The sequence below is a fragment of the Heterodontus francisci genome, chromosome 4, assembly GCF_036365525.1.
Source record: "Heterodontus francisci isolate sHetFra1 chromosome 4, sHetFra1.hap1, whole genome shotgun sequence".
Classification (NCBI taxonomy): Eukaryota; Metazoa; Chordata; class Chondrichthyes; order Heterodontiformes; family Heterodontidae; genus Heterodontus; species Heterodontus francisci.
Window position 1 is genome coordinate 156,488,985 of NC_090374.1, and position 27,075 is coordinate 156,516,059.

The window sequence follows — 27,075 nt, forward strand, 5'->3', positions numbered from 1 at the left end:
TAATTGACCTCTCCATTAGGGAGAAACAGCTCATTCCTGTCTACTGTAACTAATAATTTTGTACACCTCAATTAAGTCACCCCTCAGCCTCTTCTGTCCTAAGGAAAACAACCCTAGCCAATCCAATCTTTCCTCATAGCTGCAGCTTTCAAGCCCTGGCAACATTCTTGTAAATCTCCTCTGTACTCTCTCCAGAGCATTTATGTCCTTCCTGCAATGTGACGACCAGAACTGTACGCAATACTCCAGCTGTGGTCTAACCAGCGTTTTATACAGTTACAGAATTACATCCCTGCTTTTGTATTCTATACCTCAGCCAATAAAGGAAAGCATTCCACATGCCTTCTTCACCACTCTATCTACCTGTCCTGCCATCTTCAGGAACCTGTGGACATGCACTCCAAGGTCTCTCATTTCTTCTACCCCTCTCAATATCCTCCCATTTATTGTGTATTCCCTCGCTTTGTTTGCCCTCCCCAAATGCATTACCTCACACTTCTCTGGATTAAATTCCTTTTGTCTCTTTTCCACCCACTCAACCAAACCATTGATATCATTTTGGGGTCTACAGCTATCTTCTTCACTATCAACTACACGGCCAATTTTTGTGCCATCGGCAAATTTCCCAATCAGGCCTCCCACATTTAACTCTTATTCATTAATATATATCACAAACAGCAAGGGACCCAACACTGAGCCCTCTGGAACGCCACTGGAAATCGCTTTCCATTCACAAAAATATCCGTCAACTACTACCCTTTGTTTCCCGTCACTGAGCCAATTTTGGATCCAATTTGTCACATTCCCCTGTATCCCATGGGCTTTCATTTTACTGACCAGGCTGCCATGTGGGACCTTGTCAAACGCCTTACTAAAATCCATCCCCTGTACTAGCCTCATCAATCCTCCTTTGAAATTCCTCAAAAAATTCAATGGAGTTAGACCTTCCCTTAACAAATCCATGCTGACTATCCCGGATTAATCCATGCCTTTCTAAGTGGCAATTTATCCTGTCGCTCAGAATTGATTCTAATAATTTACCCATCACCGAAGTCAGACTGACCAGCCTATAATTATTTGGCCCATCCCTTGCACCCCTTTTAAACAATGGCATAATGTTCACAGACCTCCAGTCCTCTGGCACCTCGCCCATATCCAGTCAGGATTTGATGATGATCCTCAGCACATGTTATTTCCTCAATGGCTTCATTTAACAACCTGAGATGCAATCCATCCTGCCCTGGCGATTTATCTTCTTTCAAGGATGTCAGACCCTCTGGTACTTCCTTTCTCATTATGCTTATCGCATTTAATATTTCACACTCCTCCTCCTTTACTACAATGTCTGCATCATCCCTCTCCTTTGTGACGACAGAGACAAAAAACTCATTAAGAAGCCTGCCCACGTTCTTCTGCATCCACGCACAAGTTATCCTGTACATCTCTGATAGGCCCTACCCTTTCCTTAGTTATCCTCTTGTTCTTAATGTACTGATAAAACATCTTCAGGTTTTCCTTGATTTTACCTGCCAATAATTTTTCATGTCTTCTCTTTGCTTTTCTAATTTCCTTTTTTACTTCACCCCTGCAGAAGCAGCTCCAAGGAAATTCCTGGCTATTAAAATTTGGTACTTTTCCTGTCTTCCTCTTTCTAATGTCATACTCCCTTCTTTGGGAGACTGTCTGTTTCTGTACTTGAAGACATGCTTTAAAAGTGCCATTAAATGAAACAGGAACCATCTATTGCAGCAACCTGACAGTCCTAATAACATATTAAAGATAGATAGATTTATACAGCACCTTTCTTGACCTCAGGACATCCCATGCACTTTCCAATTAATGAAGTCTTTTGAAGTTTAATCACTGTTGTAATATAGGAAAAATTGCAGCTGATTTGCACACAGCAAGCTCCCACAAACAGCAGTAAGATAATGACCAGACATCTATTTTAGTTTGGTTGAGGGATAAATATTCACCAAGACATTGGAAATGCTCCCCTACTCTTCTTAAAATAATGCTGCGGGTTCTTTTCCACCCACCTGAGAGGGCAGACGGGGTCTGGGTTTAACATCACATCTTGCACCTCTGGCAATACTACTTATCTTGCTGCTGTCCAGGACACTGCCGAAATCTTCAAATATTTTTAGCTTTTTAAAGGCTGCAGTTTCAATAGTCACCCCAGTCATACCGGCACCCCCATCCAACTCCCCTATAGTACAGTGTCCTTTCTTACGTGGGAGCCAATGACACTGGCTGAGCAAGTTACGGCAAGGTCTGAACTGGATTGCATTGGCAGATGGAACTTCCAGCTCATCAAGGCAAATAGCCACATGGAATTTCAAGTCCAAGAAACTGGAACCAGCCATGATGCCTTCATTGTCTGGTATTTCACAATGTCGTCATTATTTCACAGACAGGATATACAGCATGGATAGCTCTTGGGAGAACAGGGCTGGCAGACACAGTAAATATTGTGCAAGACATTCAAAGGATATGGGAGCAGATGAGAAATAAAGGTTAATGACCTCAGGAACTCAGCCGAGCTTCGTCTAGGCAGTATTTCATCATACCAAGGAGATGAGCAAAGTTCGCATTGCACAAAGCATTTACTGTCCCTAAGTTAAAGTATGACTCGGGCAGTTTGCTGAACCCTCACAAAAACAGCTCTTTCCATTCTTACATGTGTGCACAAATAGCAGCAAGGCATTCTTTATTCCAGGTACTTCAAAATGCACTCATTATCAGCTTACCATTTACAAAGGTGACCTCAAAAACAACTCAGAGCACAACCTTACCTGCAAGTTGCATGTTCATCTACTTTCACACTAGCTGAGATGCAAAGTGAACACTTGCGTGCCACTCTAGGTGCTCTACAAATGTCTGACATCTCAATGCTGCTTAAACAAGACATCAAACAACAAACAGCAGCAAACTCAAATTTGAGAAAGGCCCCCTAACTTTGGACTACTGATTTGAGGGAATCGTAGTCTAATCATTATGGGAATGGACTAGTAACCCAGCAGGTATTAGTTCAAATTCCCCTGTGGCAAGAACTGAACTAATATAGATTAGCAGACCTGCAAACACATTTCTTACAAATATTCCTGGGTCTCAAGTGTAGGTTCTGATTTTTACCATAGTTAAGATACAATAAATATGACAGACATGGTAAATATGTTCACACATTTTGTCTCTGGTAACTGTATGTAGTTAGGTGGTAAACATAATCATATAGATTTAATCTGGTCACTTTGCATAGTGAGATGATAAACATCTTCATACAGATTCCTTATTGGTCATTAGCCTTAGATTGGACTCACACTTTATAGCAGATATTGCAGTATTGCTGAATTTGCCCATCAAAATTTAGCAGTTTACAAAACCTAAAACATATGCCCCAGAAATCTGAGACAAATATTTGCTATACAATCCAAAGCATTTCCTTTCAGCGAGTCAAGACATTTATTGTCGTAATCTTGAATTGGTCGAGATTTTTCACAAGGGATGCCACAACAGCATCATTGTTGTCAAGGATGGTAAACTATGACTGATTGATGACAAAGCGGGAACAAATGTTTACACTCAACAACACAGTGTTACTCGTTGGCCAGTATAAAAAGTTGCCATGGAAATCTGACCTTAATTCAATAATCACAGAAGCTTTTACTTTTTAAAGTGAAAGAAGAATCAGTCCTACAGCCTGCCAACATTCAGAAAGCCCAGGGTTCCCCTTGGACCTCTAAAAACATGCACATAATTATGAGAGATCAATATTGTCGGCAACTTCCTTTGATTTGCAGGCAGCTGCAGTTCTGTCTGCCACACACAAGCAGAAGAAAAATTACCTAATGTGTGCTATGAATGGCCTATCGCTAATATAATTTGAGTCTCTAGATCAATTCATAATCTGCAATCAGACACCAATTCTAACCACTGAGCTTCAGACTTCAGAGATAATTATTGAATTTCTGGAAGCAGCATGCTCCCAGCCTCATTTGGCTTTTTCAGCAAAGCACAAATTTCCTATTTTTAAGAGTTGCTAGTTGCGCAGATGTGTCCATATTGTGATCAAATAAAAAGACGGGTGACCTATCAATTATTTTGTTAAGTGCTTGAAGTCAGTCAGTTTTCACACTCGCCTGGTTGACTGACTGGTCCCAGAGCTAATAGTTGCCTCCAGCCAGCAGTACATTATGATAGGTAGCTTCAGCAGCCTTTCCCTTATCCATACTATTGTTACCTCCAGATTCAATTATTCCAATGCTTTCCTGGCTGGTCTCTCATCTTCCACCCTCCATAAAACTTCTCATCCAAAGTTATGCTGCCCATATCCAAACTCCCCCACCCACCAAGTCCCTTTCAACCATCACCCAGGCTCTTGCTGATTGCATTAGCTTCTGGTGCTCCAACACATTGACTTAAAAACTCTTACCCTTACGTTCAAATCCCTCGAAGTCCTCACCCTTCCCTATCTCTAGCCTTCAGCAGTCCTACAATTATCCTGTAATTACAGAAATTGTCCACTGGATAATTATTTTTCCCAGAAATCACACAAGATGATTTCTGAAAATCATTTCATTTCAGGGGACTTTCAGCCTCCTGTTGTCCACCATTGGTGGGATTGCATGGGAAGGGAGGGGCATAAAGGAAATTAATGGTTAGCGACAAGATAAATGGCAGTGAAGCAAGGGAGAGGGTAGTTCGAAGGAAACGGGGAAGGGTAATGATGGGAGCGGGAGATGGGAGGGACGCAATGGGTATCAGAATATAGGGATGGGCAGGAAGCCGCTGAGGGCCATATTTTCTCTTCTACTTCCACCCCAAATGCAGACTGCAGCCCTTGCTAGCTCCTTACTGTAGTGTAATGGTGATGTCACTTCTAAGTAACCTTACTCTTAAGCGACCAGACCACTGATGTAACTGATGACGTCACCATATGCAGGAGACACCAGGAGATGCTGAGTGCATGGCTTGCAGACAGAGCACACACAGCAGAATGGACAAGACCTGGACCTGAGTAACGTGTAGAGCGCATGCAATGTAAATAGTTAAGATTCTGTTGTGTTCAACCTGAGTATCAAACCGATCTGTTTAACAGCTCTACATAGAAGAAACACAGCACAACACTACATTTTCTGGCAACAAAAGGGAAAAAAATAAACAAGGCACAGGCGGATCTAAGGACAGGGAACACAGGAGAGAAAAAAAAAGCAAGTGAAAACCAAGACTGGATCAGAGCGAAAACTTGGACCGGAATAGAGAAGAGAGAGAAAACCTGGGCTAGAACAAATGGAAAAAAATTTTTTTTTGCAGCTACACAGAAATAAGGAAAATGAACATGATGCAGCCATAAATTAATTATTAAAAAAGGTACAAACCTGAAAACACTAGCCATTTTAAGAAAAAAAGGGTTTATAAAGCGGCAAATCACACAGACAACCCAGGGGCAGCACAGTGGCAGCCTCACAACTCCAGCGACCTGGGTTCAGTTCTGGGTACTGCCTGTGTGGAGTTTGCAAGTTCTCCCTGTGACTGCATGGGTTTCCGCCGGGTGCTCCGGTTTCTTCCCACAGCCAAAGACTTGCAGGTTGATAGGTAAATTGGCCATTGTAAATTGCCCCTAGTGTAGGTAGGTGGTAGGAGAATGGTGGGGATGTGGTAGGGAATATGGGATTAATGTAGGATTAGTATAAATGGGTGGTTGTTGGTCAGCACAGACTCGGTGGGCCGAAGGGCCTGTTTCAGTGCTGTATCTCTCTATGACTCTATAACATACAGAAGACTTGCATCGATATTCTGAGATTTAAGCAAAAGCAATCATGTGTGTGCAACAACTGCTAATCTTTCCAGTCTTTACAGAGATGAACAGCAACCCAAGGTCACACTACAGCAAATTGCTAACAAGATTCAAACGCCTAATGGTGGCACTCAATATCAATACACCCCAAAGAGAGAGAACGTTACTCCTGCACTATGCTGGACCAAAAGTCGACAATATCTTCGATACACTCACTGACACCTGAACCGACGATGATTATGACGCAGTAAAGAATGGTCTAATAGAATATTTCCAACCTCGGGCAAATTCTCAATATCAGGTGTATGTCTTCAGGCAAGCTAAACAAGATAAGTGCAAGACCCTTGACTACTATGTGATGAGACTCAGAAGTCTGAGCCAGAATTGCAATTTCAGACGTGAACAAAGAAATCATCTCCCAAATCATTATGACCTGCCAATCACCAAGACTAAGAAGGCAAGTCCTTAGGCGGAATGAATCGTAGTACTTGCAATATATTGGCAGAATGCTGGAAGTTAGTAAAAGACAAGCCGAAGTCTTAGAAGGAAAAGAGGCAAATGACATAAGATGAGAATCCCCTGACGCCAGGTCAGGATCATCAACAGAATCCATGAATATCACAAGAGGAAGGTTTCACCAGAGAAAAACACCAAACACAAGGGACTAGAGGAAACCCAGAGACAGGTCCAAGGCACATTAAAGACCAAGACAGAGATCACAATCATCTCACGCTCGAACATGCAATCATTACGGTGGTGTATATCCTCACTTACAAAACTTCTCCTGCGAGAGGAAAGAAATGTAAAACCTGCAGAAAAATGGGACATTTCATGAGTATGCCAATCGAAGCCTGCAGAAGTCATTAATAAAATGAGTTAAATGCCAGAAGGAAAATTACATATTTGCAGCACTCGGGAAGATTTCTGATGCTCACAAACACAAGTACCAATGCCTGCCCATTGTGATGTGCTCATAGGCCATTCAACAATCTCTGCAGTAATTGATTCAGAAGTAACAGTCAATATTATGGATGCCCAGAAATTCCACAGGTTACAGAGAAAATAGAAATTGCAATTGAACAAGCTGATATCTAAATTCTTCTCCTATGGATCAGAGAACTGTCTACCAATCATGGAATGATTCAAGTTACTCTCAAATCCTGCCATAGTTCCATGATGTAGATTCAAACAAGGGAAATCTGATAGGTTTTGAAACTGCCGTGAATTGAAGTTGATCACAATCAAAACCATCAGAATACAGATAAAGTGCAAACTTCCATAATTCATCCCTGCACAACCATAAATGCACTCAATGGAAAACTTGAGGGATAGAGACAAGAGTCAAAAACAAAGGATAAAGACACATGTAGATCAGCAATGTATGCAAAAGATAGCAAGATAGAAGAAGGATACGAAGTCGTGGTTCAGCAAGAGAAAATGTCAAAAATTAGCTCACCATCTGATCCAAACGTGCGTATGGTAGTTCAGAGAAAAGGAAGTATGATCATTGCGAAGAGAGGAAAGTTCATTGTGAAGAGAAATGTAACCTTCCTCAAAAGAGTCAATGCTAAAACAATGCCAGAAGAAAGTGACAAAGATAACTTCGATGACTTCACGGCTGCGACAACTCACGGCGCAGCACAGCCAAATCAAGCACAGCCGTGATCAATATTGCAAGATCCACGGAGAAGACCATCAAGACCTCATCGATTACTTGCCCGATATAATGACTATGTCATATATCAATGATGAAGGGAGCCTGACGGAAAAGGTCTGGTGTTCAGGGTGACGTGTTTGAAACCTCTCCCCTCCAAGTTTTCCAATTTCAGTCCAACCAAGTTTTGTTCAATGTAACTTTGCATGATTAAATAGCTATAGAGCAATTGCTAATCTTTAAAGAAAAGGAGGAAACTTAAAATTTAAAAGAAGGGGGTAACGTAATGTAGTGGTGACCTCGCCTTTAGTAACCTTACCCTTGAGAGCAGGCCACTGATGTAATTGATGATGTCACCATATACATATAAATGCAGGAGACACCTTCTTGTAAGGAGATACTGAGCACACGGCTTACAGACAGAGCACTCACAGCAGCATGGACAAGACCTGGACCTGAATAACGTATAGAGCTCATACAATGTAAAAAGTTAAGGTAATAAAGAGTGTTGTGTTGGATCTGAATATAAAGCCTGCGTCAATCCTTAAGAAGACTCACTGATCTGCTTAACAGCTCTACATAAAAGAAACACAGCACAACACTACACTTACCCTGCCATATCACCTGCCACCTATGATCAGAAAGGAAAGAAGAAAAAGACAAAGTGATAAACAGAAAATGATGGAGTGAGAAACAAAGAGAGTTAGGATGACAGAAGCAGAAATGAGAGAAAGAAACACACACAGAGAAACAGTGACATGAAGATAGATCATTTTCAATATAACGTGCTGCACCGGGGAGATAACGGATATCTTAAGTAAATGTCCTTCACACCACCATTGGTAGCAGTGCCCTCAGCCATCTAAACTCTAAGCTCTGGAATTCCTTCCTAATCTCTCCACCTTTCCTTGTCTCTCTCCTCCTGTAAGATGCTCCTTAAAACCTACTGCTTTGACCAAGCTTTTGATCACCTGTCCTAACATCCCCTTATTTAGTTCAGTGTCAATTTATGTCTAATCCTGTGAAGTGCCTTAGAGACATTTTGCTACATTAAAGATACCATTTAAAAGCAATTTGTTGTTATTGTTTACATACCAATCAATCTCTCTCGGCAGTGTTCACTGACGAGCTTAAGCCTGTTTTTGAGATGCAACATCTCAAAAACTCCTACTTCCAACGAAGTTGTAGTAGAGGATTGGGAGTTGCTCCCCAGAAATTCTGGGCCATGGTTTCCAAGGCTGCTTTATTGTAGCTGTTAGTTCAATCCTACCCTTTCACTACAGTTGAATCTCAGGCACTATCCTGAAAGAGTGATACAAGCATTATTAACAGTATTTACTATTAGGTCATGTTGGTAATACTGTGACTATCAGAAGCATTAATTGTTAGTAAGATACTAGCATATCAATCAGAACCTTTGATTCCATTTGCTGTGACTTGCCCACTGCAAATCTGGGACTTGAAGCAAACATTTGATCATTTGACCTTTTTTATGACGGCACAACCAAGTGGCATGAAATCCACCTGTACCCAAACTACTGGAACGCTTTAAAATCAGTAGATGACGCCTCAGCTATGAATCAGGCATAGCACTCTTGCCCATGATTCAGAAGAACGTGGAATCAAGTCACATTCTAGGGACTAGAGTGCACAATCTCTGCCAACAGTTCAGTGAAGTACTTGAGGGAATTCTGCATTGCTGGAGGTGCCCATCTGTTGGATGAGACATTAAACTGAGGCCCTATTTGCCTTCTCAGGTGAATGTAAAATATACCACAGCACTATTCAAAGTAGAGCAGGAGCCTGGTATCTGAACCAATATTTATCTCTCAACCAACACCATCATCAAGAACAGACTATTTGGAGATGTACCTCATCGCTGTTTGAGCCAGCTTTGCGGGAGGCTTAGCCTACCATCCAGAAGCTTGAGTAAAAATCGCAGTTCATGGGATTCGGTTAAATTTCCCCTGTGCAAGTAACCTGGAGTATTTTAAATGCCATCAGCAGAGTTTCTTGTTTAAAATCACTGCAAAGCTATTAAGGCTAATGTTTTAGTTATGGATATGGAAACTGTAGGCTCAATTAATCCAGCCTGTTTGGCCCAAATGGAGCAAGCAGGTAGTTAAAATAGCAGTTGGGAGTGTTTACACTGTGTTTCTGCCTATCGCCATTTTAACTCAGCAAGAAAATTGTTCAGGAGGACAACCAGTTCCTGGCCTACCTAACGTTCAAATGTCTTGGCCTGATGATGCCATCAACATCTTTACAAGAGTTTAATTAGAAAAATCACAAGGACTGCAAAGTGTCAAAGCCACTAGCAATACCTGGCGGAAGGCAGCAGCCTGGCCAGGAGAGGCCATGATAAGTATTGTTTTTATAATTTCAATGAGGATTCCTTATGTGGTACTCCTCCAAGTCCACAAAGGAATCTTTGAGTTTCCCCTTTCCCAGCCTTCTCGCTGCCTTCCAGCGCTATTTGAAAATCAACACCTCCTTTCCCCAGCAATCAAATTTATGTCAAGGACTGTTTCCTTGGTTCCCCTGTAGCGCCCGACTCCTGCACCAAATCCAGCTCTCACCCACTGGCCTTGATGGCATTCTCACTAGTTTTTGGCGGGAGACACTTCCCAAACAATTCAAATGAGGCCTGGCAGTTTAGATGCCCCAAGTCTCATGCTTAATTCTCTGTGGGGTTTTCTCATGTTCCCCGCACCTCATCGCACCTGAACTCACCCCATTTCATATCCGGACAAGTGAAAGCAACATCTTATTCAAAATGTGCTAAAAATATTGGACCGCTAAAAATTAACCTCTGAACTGTTACAAATTCTACCCTTACTTGAAACCCTTTAAAATGTGCAATGCTCTTTCCCTAAAGTTAATCTTCATATTCCGTCAAAAAAGGTGTTCCTTTTGAAGCAACTTCTCCCATGTATTTCTGGCTGCTCTGTAATTGTTTATTGGAATCATGTCAACAAACAAAATACTTTTGTGTAATATTTCTGAACAGCATTACTTTTTTCTTACAAAGCTCCTGCCGCAAAGTAGAATACTGGGGAGAGGGGAACAATCCCTTCAGGTCACAGTTTTCAAAAAGTGTGTCACTTAGGAAGCAGTTTTCCTTTTTGCTCCCACCAATAAATTACACTCAGGTTTGCACTACATGCTACCCTGCAAGAGTTCCAATGTTACAAGTCATACCATTCCTGGGAATCTAAGAGAGACAAAGCACCACAAAATGTCTGTAATTTGAGAAGTTTAGAACACAGATGCAATTAGAGCAGACTGGGTCATGGGTGGTCTTCCAGTGTACACATTATCCTGCTTTCAGTATTTCCACCTCTCAGCCCAAGACAAAAGAGAACAGTGCACCTTCCTTATTCATTCTGCAGTTGTTGTATGTCAACGCAGCAGTTTTTAAGTTATCTCATCAGCTGGGTATCCTTAACTGTAAGAGGATGGGTTCAAATTGTGACAGAGGCACCTACTTCTGTTGATACAACTTAATTTTTATCACAGCATCTTCAACAGTCTTAATAGAACAATGGCTGTGAATAAAGAACTGTCTGTCACACCTTTTGATCATTTTTCCACAGAAAATGTTTGGAACCAAGAGCTTCTTCTAATTAGGTCTCAGCTGTGCCTCTGTGGTAGCACTCCCATCTTTCAGTTAGAAGGTTGTGAGTTCAAGCCCTATGCAGAGACTTAAGCAAATAACCCAGGCTGGCATCCAATGCAGTACTGAGGGAGTGCTGCACTATTATATGTGCTGTATTTCAGATGAAATATTAAATGGAGGCCCCATCTGTCCTCTTCGGTGGATCTAAAAGATTCCATGGTATTATTCAAAGAAGAGTTGATCTTTGTCCTCGTCAACAATTACCCCTCAGCCAACACCTAAAACAAACTCTCTTTGGCCTCCTTGTCTCGGGAGACAATGGGTAAGCGCCTGGAGGTGGTCAGTGGTTTGTGAAGCAGCGCCTGGAGTGACTATAAAGGCCAATTCTAGAGTGACAGGCTCTTCCGCAGGTGCTGCAGAAAAATTTCATTGTTGGGGCTGTTACACAGTTGGCTCTCCCCTTGCGCCTCTGTCTTTTTTCCTGCCAACTGCTAAGTCTCTTCGACTCGCCACACTTTAGCCCCGCCTTAATGACTGCCCGCCAGCTCTGGCGAACGCTGGCAACTGACTCCCACGACTTGTGATCAATGTCACAGGACTTCATGTCGCGTTTGCAGACGTCTTTGAAGCGGAGACATGGACGGCCGGTGGGTCTGATACCAGTGGCGAGCTCGCTGTACAATGTGTCTTTGGGGATCCTGGTTGTTTATTTCACTGCTGTTTGTGGGACTTAATTATACGGTATTTCCTACATTACTACAGTGACTATACCGCAAAAGTACTGAATTGACTGTAAGGTGCTTTGGGAAGACCTGAGGTTGAAAAAGGTGCTATATAAATGCAAGTTTCTTTTTGTAATGCTTTAAAGCATTGTGTATTCATGGAAGCCCAAAATAAATGCTCAACATGACTGAGGTAATTAAGATGTTCATGAGTTGGTTTTGATGTGTCCCTGTGGACCGTAAATAATGAGCAATTTGTTATCCTACCTCAGCAGGCAATAAGCACTTCACACCCACTATTTTGGAAATATTCTGGGCTGGATTTTTCCCTCTGCGTACAGGAGCCGTCCACCGACTGAAAAGTCGGTAGCGAACCCTCTTCCGCCTGGCCTGGGGATCCGACCTGCATTTTGTGGTTCCCTGGCCTTAAATTGTTCTGAGGGGGGACTTCCACCAGCTTGAGGCAGGCAGTCCCACCTAATGGAGCTGCTGGCCAATCAGTGGACTGGGGTGATTGGGGCAGCAGGGGCGGCCCTTCATCGAGCACAGGGTGCTTGATCATGAGGGCCCTCCCCAGGCCGTAAGAGAGCCATCTGCTTTTGTCAGGTGGCCTTTCTCAGGCCTGGGCTGCCCGCTTGCCAAGGGTAAAATCCCCGTGGCGGCGGACAGAGGCCCTTAAGTGGCCATTAACCGGCCACTTAAGGGCCTTGATTGGCCTGGGGAAGGCAGGCCATTTTTCGCTGCCGCCGCCCTATATAAAATGGCGGTGGACGTAGGGGATTGTTGGAAAGGGCCCCCCGAGCCTCCCGCTCCATTTTACGCACCCCACCACCCGCACCCACCCCCACCCCCTTCCCGCTCTTTGAGGGGGCATAAAATTCTGGCCTCTGATCCTGTTTTATAATCACTGAGGAGAGATAAATAACAGAGACAGAAACACAGCTATTCAAGCAGGTTTTTGAAATTGAAAACTGTGAGGCAGAGTGAACTGGACACTGAGATAGAGTGGAATGGAGATTGATAGAGGTAGAGTGTAATGAAACTGTGAGAGGTAGATTGTAGATAACTGTGTGGATATTTAATCCATCTAATTTTTGCATATCACATTGTTTATTAACTTCTAAATGTGAAACAGATTTACTATAACTGGAATTTATCTACAGCCCTTTGTGAAACCTGATGTGAAAAATCTATTCAATATAACTGCACTATGCTAATCATCTAGAATACCAGTGCCCAGTTTATCTTTTAATAGACCCACTTGTACTTTGACCTCCTTTCTATTTATGTAGTTGAATAATTCCTTCGTTTACTTTTGCTAATTCTGGGATTTATCCTTATCCTCATTTGCCTTTTGTATGAACTCCAATCCGCACAATTTTTGTTTCCTTGTATCTTTTGAAGTATTTTCCTTCTAACCTCCTCATTAAGTCCCTGTGCTCTAGTCTTGCTGTGTTTATCCCTTTTTTTAAAAAACAAAAATACTTTTATTCTTCATCCTGCGTAATAGCTTTAAAACCTTTCAATTTTCCTTCTGCTCCATTTATAAATCTGGTTTCTCAATTAATATCAACATAAAACTCTTCTCCAAAATCAGTAACCATCTTTACATATTGCAAGAGAGCCTCAAATGAACTTGTTTGTAGTCTCACTGTCTCTCTTCAAATTGGCCCTGATTTCCCTGTTCAACCTCCCCGATGTTGAAGTCAGTATTGTCTAATGTCCTACATATTCTTTATCTCACAGACAGCTTCCCATCCAGCTGTTCAACTATACCAGTTACAATCAGTAATTTCCCACCCCACCCCCCCATTTACTGTTACTTGAATCGATCCAAATTGCTTCAATTTATCCCCTTCTGCTGCTACTCCTACCCTTTTTATAACTTCTAAATTATTTTTCTCTCATTGCTATCACCACTCTTTTGATAGTTGCTGTATAATTCTTTATACAAAATCTTTATGTAGCTGTTGTATCGTTCATTATCCCCTTTCTACATTTGTTATAGCCTTCCTTATTTCCTTCTACTGATATACCCACCCATTGTATACTTGAAATTTACATTTCTTTTCAAAGCACCTCTCTTTGTACATCGATCCTCATGAAACATGCTCTGCTGTCAGCCATGTTTGAGCTGCCAATATCAACATATCTGGTTCTTAGCAAAAGCCAACAAGTTAAAGCAGCATGCAGTCCACTGATTGTAAATACGTCAAACAGAAGGTCATAGTGGTCAAATGCAACACCCACTGGAATTAGGAAATGAAACCCTAATAAGGCATTCATCTAATGAGGCGCTATTCTGCCAGACTCTTGTAATAACTGCTGTACAATGTAAATAAGATTGCAAAATGATGCTGATCTGCTTCTTGGAAGTAGTGTCAGCATTATTACTCTGAGTAATATTGTAAATGTACTGAGGCTAAGTCAATTAAGAGTAGGCCCACAAATAGGCAAAATGCAGCTTGAACACCTGTTCACCCTTTTACTGTTGTTCTCTGCAACTATATTAATCTTAGATCACAGGCCTTCACAACTAAGAGAATAGCAAATATATCCCTTTAGACAACTACTTGTAAGTCTGGGATAATGGATCATTTTTATCTTCTTATGGATAAGCTCTTGACTTGTAATGGACATACAGAATGGAACTATGACTGTGATCATAAATTTCGCTATGTCAGAAACTGCAGGCATGAACGCCCATTCTTAGTGCCAAACCGATCAGCAAACTTGCCATGAACAACCATCCTCTAAGCACCCAACATATAAAACACTTATCCAATGCACATCCATGAATGCCCAAGAGTAGTCCTCCATTTAATAATGTACCAAAGAACCTCCCTCATGTGGGCACCCATCTGCTGAATGTTCATCCTGTGAGCACTCATCTCAGGAGCATTCATCCCAACAGCATGCATGCAATTAATGCCAATTCTATGACTGTCCATCCCATTACTATACAATACCCAGTGAGCTGTTCATCTTTATACAGTTTACTTTGCCAAGAGATCCAATGTCAGCCTCCTGAGTTGAGAAACATTTTACAATTCACAGAGACATGGCAACAATAAAACTAGAGGTTTTCTATCAGCACAAGGAAACACTTGTATGTATTTATTGGAAAAAAACATGTAACGGAAAAATTCTTTTATTACCATGTTGATGGTGTAATATGCCCTCCCCATGCTGAAAAAATGTGTTTTGTAGTTTTTTTTTTTAATAACTACCTCAAACCACCGACTCCTCCTTTCAGTCAAATAAGTAAAGAAAGCTCTTTTCTACGTCTCATCATCTGCTCACTAATTGTTTTCAGATGACCACGCATATTGAATGAAAATTATTCTGAGGATTAGATCAGACACCAACCTGCTTGAAAGAAGTCACCAAGGATTTCAGGATTTGAGTGCTGTACAGCTGACCTGCGATATACCACATGAACACGACCCTTTTCTTCTTCCTCTGCTTGTTTGCCCTTTTCTAGTGGTTCAATAAAATACTCCTCCTGATCTGTTCGAATCAGGCCAGCCTGATGAGAGAATGAAAACCATGTTACAACCAAGTCCAAAACAGGTTTTCTACGTCAAATATTAACGTAAAGGGTAAAAAAAATTCAAAGCACAGTGAAGCATTCATCCCAATTATTACCTATCAAATGCAAATCCACTCCCATTTCAAAATACCTGCAAATTTAGTTAGATTTTAAAATATTTGTAAGTCTTGATTTTTTTCTTGGGAGAATTTACCAACCAATTTACACATGGGAAATTTGAGGAACTGGCATAGGGAGAGTTAAATTAACCTCTCAAATTACACTATGGGATACCAGCTTAAAAACACATCTGTGTTTGCTCACTCAACTCTTTTAATGGAGGCATTAATCTACATATATGGATTGGTTCCTCTAATTATGAGGGTTTTGAGAGAATAAGGAAAAATTGTTTCCACTGGCAGGTAGGTTGGTAACCAGAGGGCACAGATTTAAGATAATTGGCAAAAGAACCAGAGGGGAAATGAGGAGAATTTTTTTATGCAGCTAGTTGATTTGATCTGGCATTGAGTGAAAGGGTGTTGGAACCAGATACAACAGTAACTTTCAAAAATGAATTGGATATAGACTTGAAAAAAGATTTGCAGGACTATTGGGAAAGAGTGGGATTAATTGGATAGTTCTTTCAAAAAGCTAGCACAAGCAAAGTGGGCCAAATGACCTCCTTCTGACTTGTAAGTTTCTATGATTCTATGAAATAGCACACAGAGGAATTTCAAGGCCAGATTAATTATTTTATTCATAATGTACTGCATCATAAATTCACAGTACAAAGTCTGAATTTTTGTCAAAGAATTGCTATAAAAAACTGGAATGTAATTTTCTGTCATACCAGAAAGCCACTCAAGGACAACAGCTGTTGTACTAAATGATGGATTTTTTTTTTAGTTTCCTGTCAAAAATATCAGCCAGGATCATGTGCTCAACTTTCTGAAGTAAGGCTTGAACCTTCTGACTCAGGGATGAGAGTGCTATCAATAAGCCAAGGCCGGCAACAATTCAGCAAAAATAGCCCCCTTTCATTACTATTAATTCCTCCTCCAATCACTTTCTTAATCCTCATTTCAGGGGCCATGTTTACTAAGCAAGTCCGTAGTGCACAATTAACAGTTTTACTTTCTTTTTAAGACACTGGCCAGAGTTTTACGTTGGGCGGGGGTCCCCGTCCACCAGCCGAAAAGTAAGTGACGAGCCCATCTCCGCCGGGCCTGGGGAGCCAGACCGGGATTTTACGCTCCCTAGGCCCTTAATTGGTCTTGGGCAGGAAGTCCTGCCTAATGGAGTTGCTACTGCTGGGACTACACCCAGCTTCAGGAGGAAGATGAATGACGCCCACAGGGCCTCTCCAGGGACAATCGGTCGTGCGCTGGTGAGGGGGGGGGGGCGCAATTTGTACATTGGGGGTGGTTGGGGCTTCAGGGGAAGCCCTCCATGCGGCACAGGGTGCACGATCAGGAGGGCCCCCCATCAGCCGCAAGGTGGCCGCCTAGTTTCATCAGGCGGGCTTTATGAGGCCTCAGCTACCTACTAGCCAAGGGTCAAATCCCCGTGGTGGCAGGAAGAGCCCCTTAAGAGCCAATTAATTAATTGGCCACTTAAAGGCCTTGCTTGACCTGGAACGGACGGGCTGTTTCTTGCTGCCCCGCGTAAAATGGCAACGGAAGCAGGAGCAGCTCAGGAAGGGCCCCCCCAAGCTTCGCACTCCATTTTATGACCCCTTCACCTCCCCCCCCCCCACCCCCACCACCTGCCCGCTCTTTGGGGGGTGTAAAATTCCAGCCTTTGTTCCTTTTCTGTTTATATAGGCTCTTACCAAGAGGAGATCAGAGGAAGTGAAATCACAGGCCCTGCACAATGTAGGTTGTACTAAGCACTTCCTCTGCCCTAGCACAGGCTAATCTCCACCAGCACTGCAGTACATCATTCAGACAATGACTTGGCCCTGAGGTTCTCAACCATCATCTCCCCCACCCTGGGTATACAGGTGCTACCAATCAACTATTTCTCTTATCGTTTTCGATTCAAAACTTGCATTTTTCTTACATTCACTCCATTACTTTTATGTCAACAGTTTAATGTATTATTGTCATGGTTCATTTCATGTGCTTTGAAAGTCCTCCTGCAATCATAATCATTTCTGCACACACAAGGTGTTTCCAATGCATCTAAAATGTCATAATTGCTTATTTCTTCACTGGCATGTTTGAGTTTACTCTCTGCAGTTGCTACATTACAGCATGACCTCTTGCAGAACAAGTCTTTTTTATTCATTCCCGAGATGGAAGTCGCTGGCAATACCAGCATTTATTGCCCATCCCTAGTAGGTGGTAGTGAGCCTTCTACTTGTTACAGTCTGTGAGATGAATGTTCATCCACAATACTGTTGGATGTTCAAATGCACCTGCTGCCCTTGTGTTTCTAGATGATGGAGGTTGGGGGTTTGCGAGGTGTTACTGAAGAAGCCTAGGAAATTTGCTGCAGTGTAAATAGTGCATACTGAAACCATGATACTGCTGGCAGAGTGAATGGATGTTACGTCCAATAATATCATTGGAGATAGTCTTTCTATCTAATTAATCAGGCTCAAGGAAAGTCCAGGCTGGTCAGGCTTCTGATAAATGATGCCAGAAATTAACTTCGAGACTTTGGATATGCTGTTAAAGGGGAGGTGGTTTCAATACCGATAAAAATGTGTCAGCATAAATATAGTACTGGGAATTTTTGATAAACTTCTCCTGCTCCTCCACTGTCCAGAAGCTTCATTTACTCACATACATAGGATTTCTGTCAAACTACTGGCAACAGAGCAGTAGAAGCATCAAGGAAAGTCCTGGTGGAAAAACAATTGATTCAATTCAATCCAGTGTTCATTATAAGGAATGTTTTACAGCCCAACCCTCTGGTCATAAAACCTCAGGCATCGTTTTGTGAGGCTGCACTCCCAAGCTTCAAGTCTCACTGAGTGGAAGCATGGTCAGTATCGGGGCTATAAAAGGATACGATCAAATCAATGGCCCGTGCTTCTGTCCAGTAAGAGTTCACAATGGGAGTGGCGATAGGATTCTAACACTCTAAGGATGATACTGCCATCCAAACTCCTGTCTACTGAGACCTCTACAGTGGGAGATTATCCGCAAGGTGGGCTGACCTATATTCACATTTAGTGATGTACCACACTAGGAATAGAGCAGAGAGCTATAGCACTATCACAACTATGGTTCCCTACCGGGAACGCAGGATCACTGAAACAACCTATTGCTATAGGACTGCTACCTTTTGTAATATCAACCAACCTAGTGCAAGAAAAAGATTGGCATCATACAAGTTGGTTTTAATGAAAATCTTAACTGACAACTCATCTAGTCCAGAAACCTCTCCGAAAGGGTTGGCTTCAGGGAAATCAGCACCCTAAGCTGCACAGGTGTACAGCTGTTCAGCAGCCTGGGAGGTACCACATAGGCCTTGTTCTATTTAAATAACATGGGTGCACAGCTACACAAAAATAAAATAACAACGCAGTGAAAAAACTGGTCTAGGATAAGAACAAAATATTAAAAGGAATCATTGGTCCTCGTTGAACTTGTACTTTGATGCCCTTACTTTGGGTTTAATCATATAATAGTATTAGCAAAATTTTCAGAAGAAGTAATCTCAAAAGAATTTTTATAATTTGCAGGGGAAAAAAAAAGAGGAAATGGGGCAAATTCAAATAATAAATGCTATAAGTCACAAAAAAATAACATTTCAGCTGAATGACAAATAAACTAAACATTAAATTAAACACTAAACTAATAAATAACAACAGCAAAAAAAAAAAATCTTCGTTCACCATGATTCCAAGACTCAGGAGGCGACACTGCGTGCCTTTTCTGCCAGACATTGCTTGTGATGGGTCAGTATTTTGATCTAAATCAATCAATCATTCTCGATAAACAGGGTAGCCAGCAAAGATAGCCAGTCATCTTCCACGGTCGAATAGGCTTTTATGAGCTTCAACTTGAGAAGCTTGTTGCATGGGTGGCTGTTAAAATATATTAAGTACTTTTCCATTGCGCCTCCATCTTTCTTGACTGCAGTCATTAACTGAGCTTTGCATTTCCTGTTCAGTGCTCCTGAAATCAACTTAGGTACTTGTGACATTTTGTTTCCTTTCAAGTTTCACAAAACAACAAAATAGCCATAAACCTGCTAAGTTACAAGAAATTTGTCACATCATGTGATTTGGATTAAAAAACTTCAAAATGCTATATCTCCTAAACAGAGCATTTCAACTTCAAAACTTTTTCCTATTTGCAAACTTCTTCAGCAGCCTTTACAAGCACATTATCCAAGATGAACATGTTTTTTAATCTTTGCCTTAAAAATCTCTACCTTGCAGATAAATTTGTGCTTGAACGCTTTTGTTTTGTTTTTACTTTCAATTCTTTCAATTAACACCCACTTGACCACAGCGCATCCCTGACCACAGGACCCCAGGCAATTGCCCACCTTGTCCAGCCATTAGGCTGGCCCTGCCTTTATAAACAAATTACTGACAGCTAGAATCCTCCAGGTTAAACTGGGAAATACTCTCATTAAACTCATCCGCAAGATTGCCACTGCTATTTAGATAACAACTTGCCAAGTCTTTCAGCTAGGTATCTTTCCTGGAATTTGGTATTATGTTATTGAGTTTTTGAAAGAAGCAAAACCTTGCCAAACATTTTGGAAGAGGGCTGTGAGCAAGTGTGCAATCCAGGATCAAACTGCCAAAAAAAAACATTTTGTGGACATAAACCTATTACTCAGGATTGGGGTACAGAACAGAATGCACCCAGAGCTCTGTTAATAATTGTAACATAGAATCACAGATTCATACAGTGATGTAGGAGGCCATTTGGCCCATCATGCCTGTGCCAGCTCTTTGAAAGAGCTATCCAATTAGTCCTACTCCCCTGCTTTCTTCATAGCTCTACGAATGCATTTATACTTGAAGAGGAAACTATTCCCTTTTGAAATTTACTGTTGAATATTAACTCACAAGTTTATATATAATTTTTGCTGCATAAAATTATAAAGGCAATTAGCAAAATATTCATGATTGGCAATTACAACTGCTAGCATTTAATTCCTTCCTCAGAGACCAATCAGATCCCTTTCACAGTGCTTGCAAAATGTTTTCGAGGAATCACAGGTGCCCAAGACAGCACTGGGACATTAACCTAAACATAAGACATTCTGAAAAGGATCAAGAGCTCTGTGTTCCATCAGCTTTAGTATCCCAGTATCAGTGTCAGCCAACCAGACACTGCAGTCTTGCCAACACAAACATGTGGGATTCAGCCAGAGGGGCCAACTTTCAGAGACGGGTCGTTCAGTCCAAACATTTTAAGGAGCTGGTATAAATGTGCATTTATTAACAAAGTAGAGCTACATTGCAAAACAGGTTCAACTTAAACACTGGCACCTTTCACACTCCCAGGCGTCGGATTGAGCAGTGTTTAAGTAGAACCTGTGCATGACTTTCTTTGGGATTACCTGCTGAATCTCACCACAGAGCTGCAGACAGAAACCTTCAAAAGCACAGAAAGCTGTGTGATTTATAGGAAAGGGGAAAAAATGGAAATGCATCTTTGACTTCTGTAACAACTGCACACAGTCACAGTCCATATGCTTTCATTCTCAATCTTGCATACTGATTTTACAGACTGATACCACACTGTTTTGATTGCGATTATTCTGGATGTTCAACTTTACTCTCTGACCAATATATGGTTAAGCTGTTAAAAAAAAAAACAATGTTATAAGGTAATGCAGTGAGATACCCCAACACCCTACTCTGCTAAGTTCCCAATATCATCTAATATCCCGCAGGGAGACACTGAGCAAAGACCAGACATCAGGTCACAGGGGTAAGTAAAACATTGAGCAGCTCTGATTTGCTTCCTGACGGTTAACAAGGGGAACTGCCAATATCATGAATTGAGCGCCTTTCACACACGACTGCTGTAGTCCAGAGACAAATGAAATTGAGAGGGCAGGAATATCACCAAGCCCCGTAAAATAACTACTTGAATTTACATAGCCCCTTTAATGTAGGGAAGCATTTCGAATGTTGGCGGACCAGGAGTCAATGTAGGTTAGTGAGTCCATGGGTGATGGGTGAGCAATATTTGGTACAGGTTAGGACACAGGCAAAAAGGATATAAAAAGTCATGTCAAACATTTACAAAACCTCAAAAGGAATTTCCTGCCCTGGGATTTACAACCTGTAGAATGATTTCAATCTACTTAAATACTTCCCTCACGATTATGTATTTTCAACAATTTGTATTGATGGTGTTCCTTACTCAAAGCTACCTATAGTCACAAAGACACCATGCAAATTATTTTTATGAAAAAGGTACAAATAGCAAAAATAACATGGCTTAAAAAGTCCTGCCAAACCCATTTTTGGGCATACAGATGACCCAGGGTGTGTACCCTGTGTCTGACTGTTGGGATGAGATTCTGAGGTGGAGCCTCTTGACAATGCAACAGTGATGAGGACTGCAAGATCAGGCTGCTCATAGCATCACAGTTGCCCTTAGATAAGTGGGTCCAGACGTCAGAGTTGGGGTCACTCCCTTAGGCAGCTCAGTCACCTGTCTCTTGTGAAGGTTGATTCCCACTGCCCTATAATCGACAACAATAGCAGGACCTTGAGTGCAACAATGAAACTCCCTTGTGTTGTGAACCAGATGTCTGTGTCTTACACTCATGTGCTAATTTGTCTTTCCAAAGGCAGACTTAACACAAGGTGAGACAACGTTCAATTTGATCTGTTAGCTGTTAGTTGTACATTAGTTGTGTCGAATTGTATGCAGGTGATGGGCATTAACAGGGAATTCAGTTGTGCCCCTATTAGTAGACACAGACTGAAACTGTGGTTGTCGAGTTAGGAGGTGTATGCTTGTCATGTGTATATCTTGTAAATAGAGGCTTAGAAAAGTAAAGATTGGCTCCAGTTCTATCCCTCGCCAATTGGCTTTCTGGACTATAATATTAGCTGCTTTATTCTAGCATGCAGTATGGTGAATATAATGACACACTTAAAATCAGGCCAATCTCCACTCGTAAACTGAAAAATTTATAGACTATATACTCAGTGGCACAGTTCTAAAAGTTGTGCAGGAATAGAGGGACCTGGGGGTGCACATGCATCAATCTTTGAAGGTGGCATGACATATTGAGAGTGTAGTTAGTAAAGCATATGGGATCTTGGGCTTTATAAATAGAGGCATAAAGTACAAAAGCAGGGAAGTTATGCTGAACCTTGATTAAGCTCTAGTTAGGCCTCAACTGGAGTATTGCATCCAATTCTAGTCACCACACTTCAGGAAGGATGTGAGGGTCCTTGAGAAGGTCCAGAAGAGATTTACCTAAATGGTTCCAGGGATGGAGGATTTTAGTTACAAGGTTAGGTTGGAAAAGCTGGCTTTGTTCTCCTTAGAACAAAGCAGATTGAGGGGTGATTTAATAGACGTGTACAAGATAATTACGGGCTTAGACAAGGAGAAACTGTTCCCAACAAATGGTACAAGGACTTATCTTTGGCCTCCTTATCTCGAGAGACAATGGGTAAGCGCCTGGAGGTGGTCAGTGGTGTGTGGAGCAGCGCCTGGAGTGACAGGCTCTTCCACAGGTGCTGCAGAAAAATGTGATTGTCGGGGCTGTTACACAGTTGGCTCTTCCCTTGCGCCTCTGTCTTTGTTCCTGCCAACTGCTAAGTCTCTTCGACTTGCCACACTTTAGCCCCGCCTTTATGGCTGTCTGCCAGCTCCGGCGAACGCTGGCAACTGACTCCCACGACTTGTGATCAATGTCACAGGACCTCATGTCGCGTTTGCAGACATCTTTAAAGCGGAGACATGGACGGCCGATGGGTCTGATACCAGTGGCAAGCTCGCTGTACAATGTGTCTTTGGGGATCCTGCCATCTTCCATGCGGCTCACATGGCCAAGCCATCTCAAGCGCCGCTGACTCAGTAGCATGTATAAGCTGGGGATGTTGGCCGCCTCGAGGACTTCTGTGTTGGAGATAGGGTCCTGCCACCTGATGCCAAGGATTCTCCGGAGGCAGCGAAGATGGAATGAATTGAGACGTCGCTCTTGGCTGGCATATGTTGTCCAGGCCTCGCTACCATAGAGCAAGGTACTGCCGACACAGGCTTGATACACTCGGACTTGTGTTCCGTGCCAGTGCGCCATTTTCCCACCCTCTCTTGGCCAGTCTGGACATAGCAGTGGAAGCCTTTCCCATGCGCTTGTTGATTTCTGCATCGAGAGACAGGTTACTGGTGATAGTTGAGCCCAGGTAGGTGAACTCTTGAACCACTTCCAGAGCGTGATCGCCAATATTGATGGATGGAGCATTTCTGATGTCCTGTCCCATGATGTTCGTTTTCTTGAGGCTGATGGTTAGGCCAAATTCATTGCAGGCAGCCGCAAACCTGTCGATGAGACTCTGCAGGCATTCTTCAGTGTGAGATGTTAAAGCAGCATCGTCAGCAAAGAGGAGTTCCCTGATGAGGACTTTCCGTACTTTGGACTTGGCTCTTAGACGGGCAAGGTTGAACAACCTGTCCCCTGATCTTGTGTGGAAGAAAATTCCTTCTTCCGAGGACTTGAACGCACGTGAAAGCAGTAGGGAGAAGAAAATCCCAAAAAGTGTGGGTGCGAGAACACAGCCCTGTTTCACGCCACTCAGAATAGGAAAGGGGCCTGATGAGGAGCCACCATGTTGAATTGTGCCTTTCATATTGTCATGGAATGAGGTGATGATACTTAGTAGCTTTGGTGGGCATCCAATCTTTTCTAGTAGTCTGAAGAGACCACGTCTGCTGACGAGGTCAAAAGCTTTGGTGAGATCAATGAAAGCAATGCAGAGGGGCATCTGTTGTTCACGGCATTTCTCCTGTATCTGACGAAGGGAGAACAGCATGTCAACAGTCGATCTCTCTGCACGAAAGCCACACTGTGCCTCAGGGTAGACGCGCTCGGCCAGCTTCTGGAGCCTGTTCAGAGCGACTCGAGCAAAGACTTTCCTCACTATGCTGAGCAGGGAGATTCCACGGTAGTTGTTGCAGTCACCGCGGTCACCTTTGTTTTTATAGAGGGTGATGATATTGGCATCGCGCATGTCCTGAGGTACTGCTCCCTCATCCCAGCACAGGCATAGCAGTTCATGTAGTGCTGAGAGTATAGCAGGCTTGGCACTCTTGATTATTTCAGGGGTAATGCTGTCCTTCCCAGGGTCTTTTCCGCTGGCTAGAGAATCAATGGCATCACTGAGTTCCGATTTGGTTGGCTGTATGTCCAGCTCATCCATGACTGGTAGAGGCTGGGCTGCCTTGAGGGCAGTCTCAGTGACAGCATTCTCCCTGGAGTACAGTTCTAGGTAGTGCTCAACCCAGCGGTCCATTTGTTTGCGTTGGTCAGTGATTATGTCCCCTGATTTATATTTGAGGGGCAAGGACTAGGAGACACAGATTGAAAGCTTTGGGTAAAAGATGCAGGGGGAATATGAGGAAGCACTTCTTTTTTATGCAGTGGGTGGTAATGATCTGGAACTCGCTGCCCACACGGGTGGTGAAAGCAGAGATGATCAATGACTTCAAGAGGAAGTTGGATGCCCACCTGAGAGAAATAGACTTGCAGGACTATGAGGATTGAGCCGGGAAGTGGGGCTGACTGCATAGCTCTGTGGAGAGCCGGCATGGACTCGATGGGCCGAATGGCCTCCTTCTGTACTATATATGGCTCTACAAAGAGCACACATGGGAGTAGCATGCTGTGGTGGGTCATCTGACACAATTTAAAAGTGCAATCATTCTGTACCCTTCCTATTGTCCAAAACAGCCTTTTTGCACTAGTCCAACTTGACAGTCTGCCTTGGCTCAATGGTAGCACTGTTGCTTCTTTGTCAGGAAAGTCCTGAGTTCAAGCCCCACTCAGGACATTAGCACTTTTGGATGTGATGTTAAACTGAGGTGCTTTCTGCCCATTCGCATCTGGCTGAGTACCCACTTCTTGGAATGGAAAAGGCACCTTCAGTCAACAGATTGACCAATCCGCAAGTGCTTTACAACAGAAGGATCCAAACAATGCTCTGCAGAATAATACATGATTGCTCTACACAAGGGGCAGAAGTTTCTGCTCAGTTGTGCTGATGTTTTTGGCACAATTCGCCTGAATTTGGCCAAAATGTGCAATAGATCACAATATTTCAAGCGCACATTGAGAAGCTACAATCTTTTGCACAAGTTATAAAAACACAGCACTGGAAGCCTGTCCCGCCCACAGAACTGGCCACACTCCCAGATTGAATTAATCACTATGGCAAGTTTACACTAATTTCTGCCTTCAAGGAGTCTCTTAAAATTAAGCTTTTTGTTAAGTACAAGAACACTATCGGCATTTTTTAAATGTTTTAAATATTTTAAATTTTTCATAAATTGGTACCAGTTAAAGCAATTAGTAAATGATTCTGTACAATTCTTTGATGTCATTCTCAGTTATTTAGTCACAGGGGGTGGGATTAGACACTGATGAAGATTTTTGTGTGATAAACTTATTTTCAACTGTATTAATAAAGCTGCATTAGGTTATCACTCAAACATATCAAGGAATGTTTTTCAAAGCAATTTTTTTTTTGAAGAAAATGTTACATTATTAAAACGCTGCTTGATTGTAAAATCTTCCATTTGGAAACATGCAAATGAAAATGAGTGGAAACTTCAGAAAAAAAAACTTCTCACAACTAGCTCAATTTTGAGTGCAATCTGCACTGATTGCTCCTGAAATGGAAATCCTTGGCCATGCTCTTTGAAAGAACCTTTGATGCCACTTCAAGACATAGCTGGTCTCCACTTGCAATGATGCTGAATAATTCCTGACTGCTTTCTCCTTACTAGATGTTAACAGCATTGGACATATTTGCTTGCAAACCCTTGTTTGGAAACTGCCATTCCATGAACAAGCTATCTTTAGAGTACAACTATCTGATTTTTTTGTTTTAAATCAGCAACAAAATCCAAAAACCCAAGAGCTAATGCTAATCTAGATCAACACAGTGGGATATATGTTCCACTTTTGAAGCTAGATAAAGAAACAAGAGTAATCAAGTGAGATCAGAAACTAAGAATCGAGTGTAAGAATTGATGAAGTAAGTTTGATCAGTGCCAGCAGCTCATCAGTATTCCCCTACCACAATTTACAATACTGGAAGTGAAAAGGTATCGCTCTCCCTCCCCACCAAATAGGAGAGCTGGAGGTCTGTGATGGTCGCTCCATAAAGAAATAATTCCTGACCAAGATCGTATTACTACTGGAGCTATTCTCAGATTAACAGGATCAGTGACCTGACAAAGCATCAAAATTAGATTTCTTCTACTGTGCAGTAAAACACTGTGTTCCTGGAAGATTTCCTCAAAGTCACAGAGTAACTAGGAATGAAGAATGTTCATCCAAAATCTAGTATCAACTGTCCCCGAGAGTGGTGGAAGCTCAGTCACTGAGTAAGTTCAAAACAGAGATCGATTGATTTCTAGTTGCTAATAACATCAAGGGATATGGGGATAGTGTGGGAATATGGCGTTGAGGCAGAGGATCAGCCATGATCTAGAATGGCGGAGCAGGCTCGAAGGGCTGAATGGCCTACTCCTGCTCCCATGTTCCTATGAATACTTGCCACTCAATATTCATTCTGCCAGA

The 27,075-nt window shown here is 42.3% G+C and overlaps 1 protein-coding gene across 4 annotated transcripts in view; it reads right to left on the reverse strand.

Annotated features, from left to right (window-relative positions):
- LOC137369342 (A disintegrin and metalloproteinase with thrombospondin motifs 3-like) overlaps positions 1-27,075 on the reverse strand; it is a 311,469-nt gene that overhangs the window by 259,095 nt on the left and 25,299 nt on the right. For all 4 annotated transcript variants that reach the window (XR_010974930.1, XM_068030412.1, XM_068030411.1 and 1 more), the window contains exon 4: positions 15,162-15,321. Coding sequence is in view for 3 of the 4 variants with exons in the window: in XM_068030412.1 (XP_067886513.1) it covers positions 15,162-15,321 (160 nt within the window). In the remaining variant the exon portion in view is untranslated. The remainder of the gene's footprint in view (positions 1-15,161; positions 15,322-27,075) is intronic.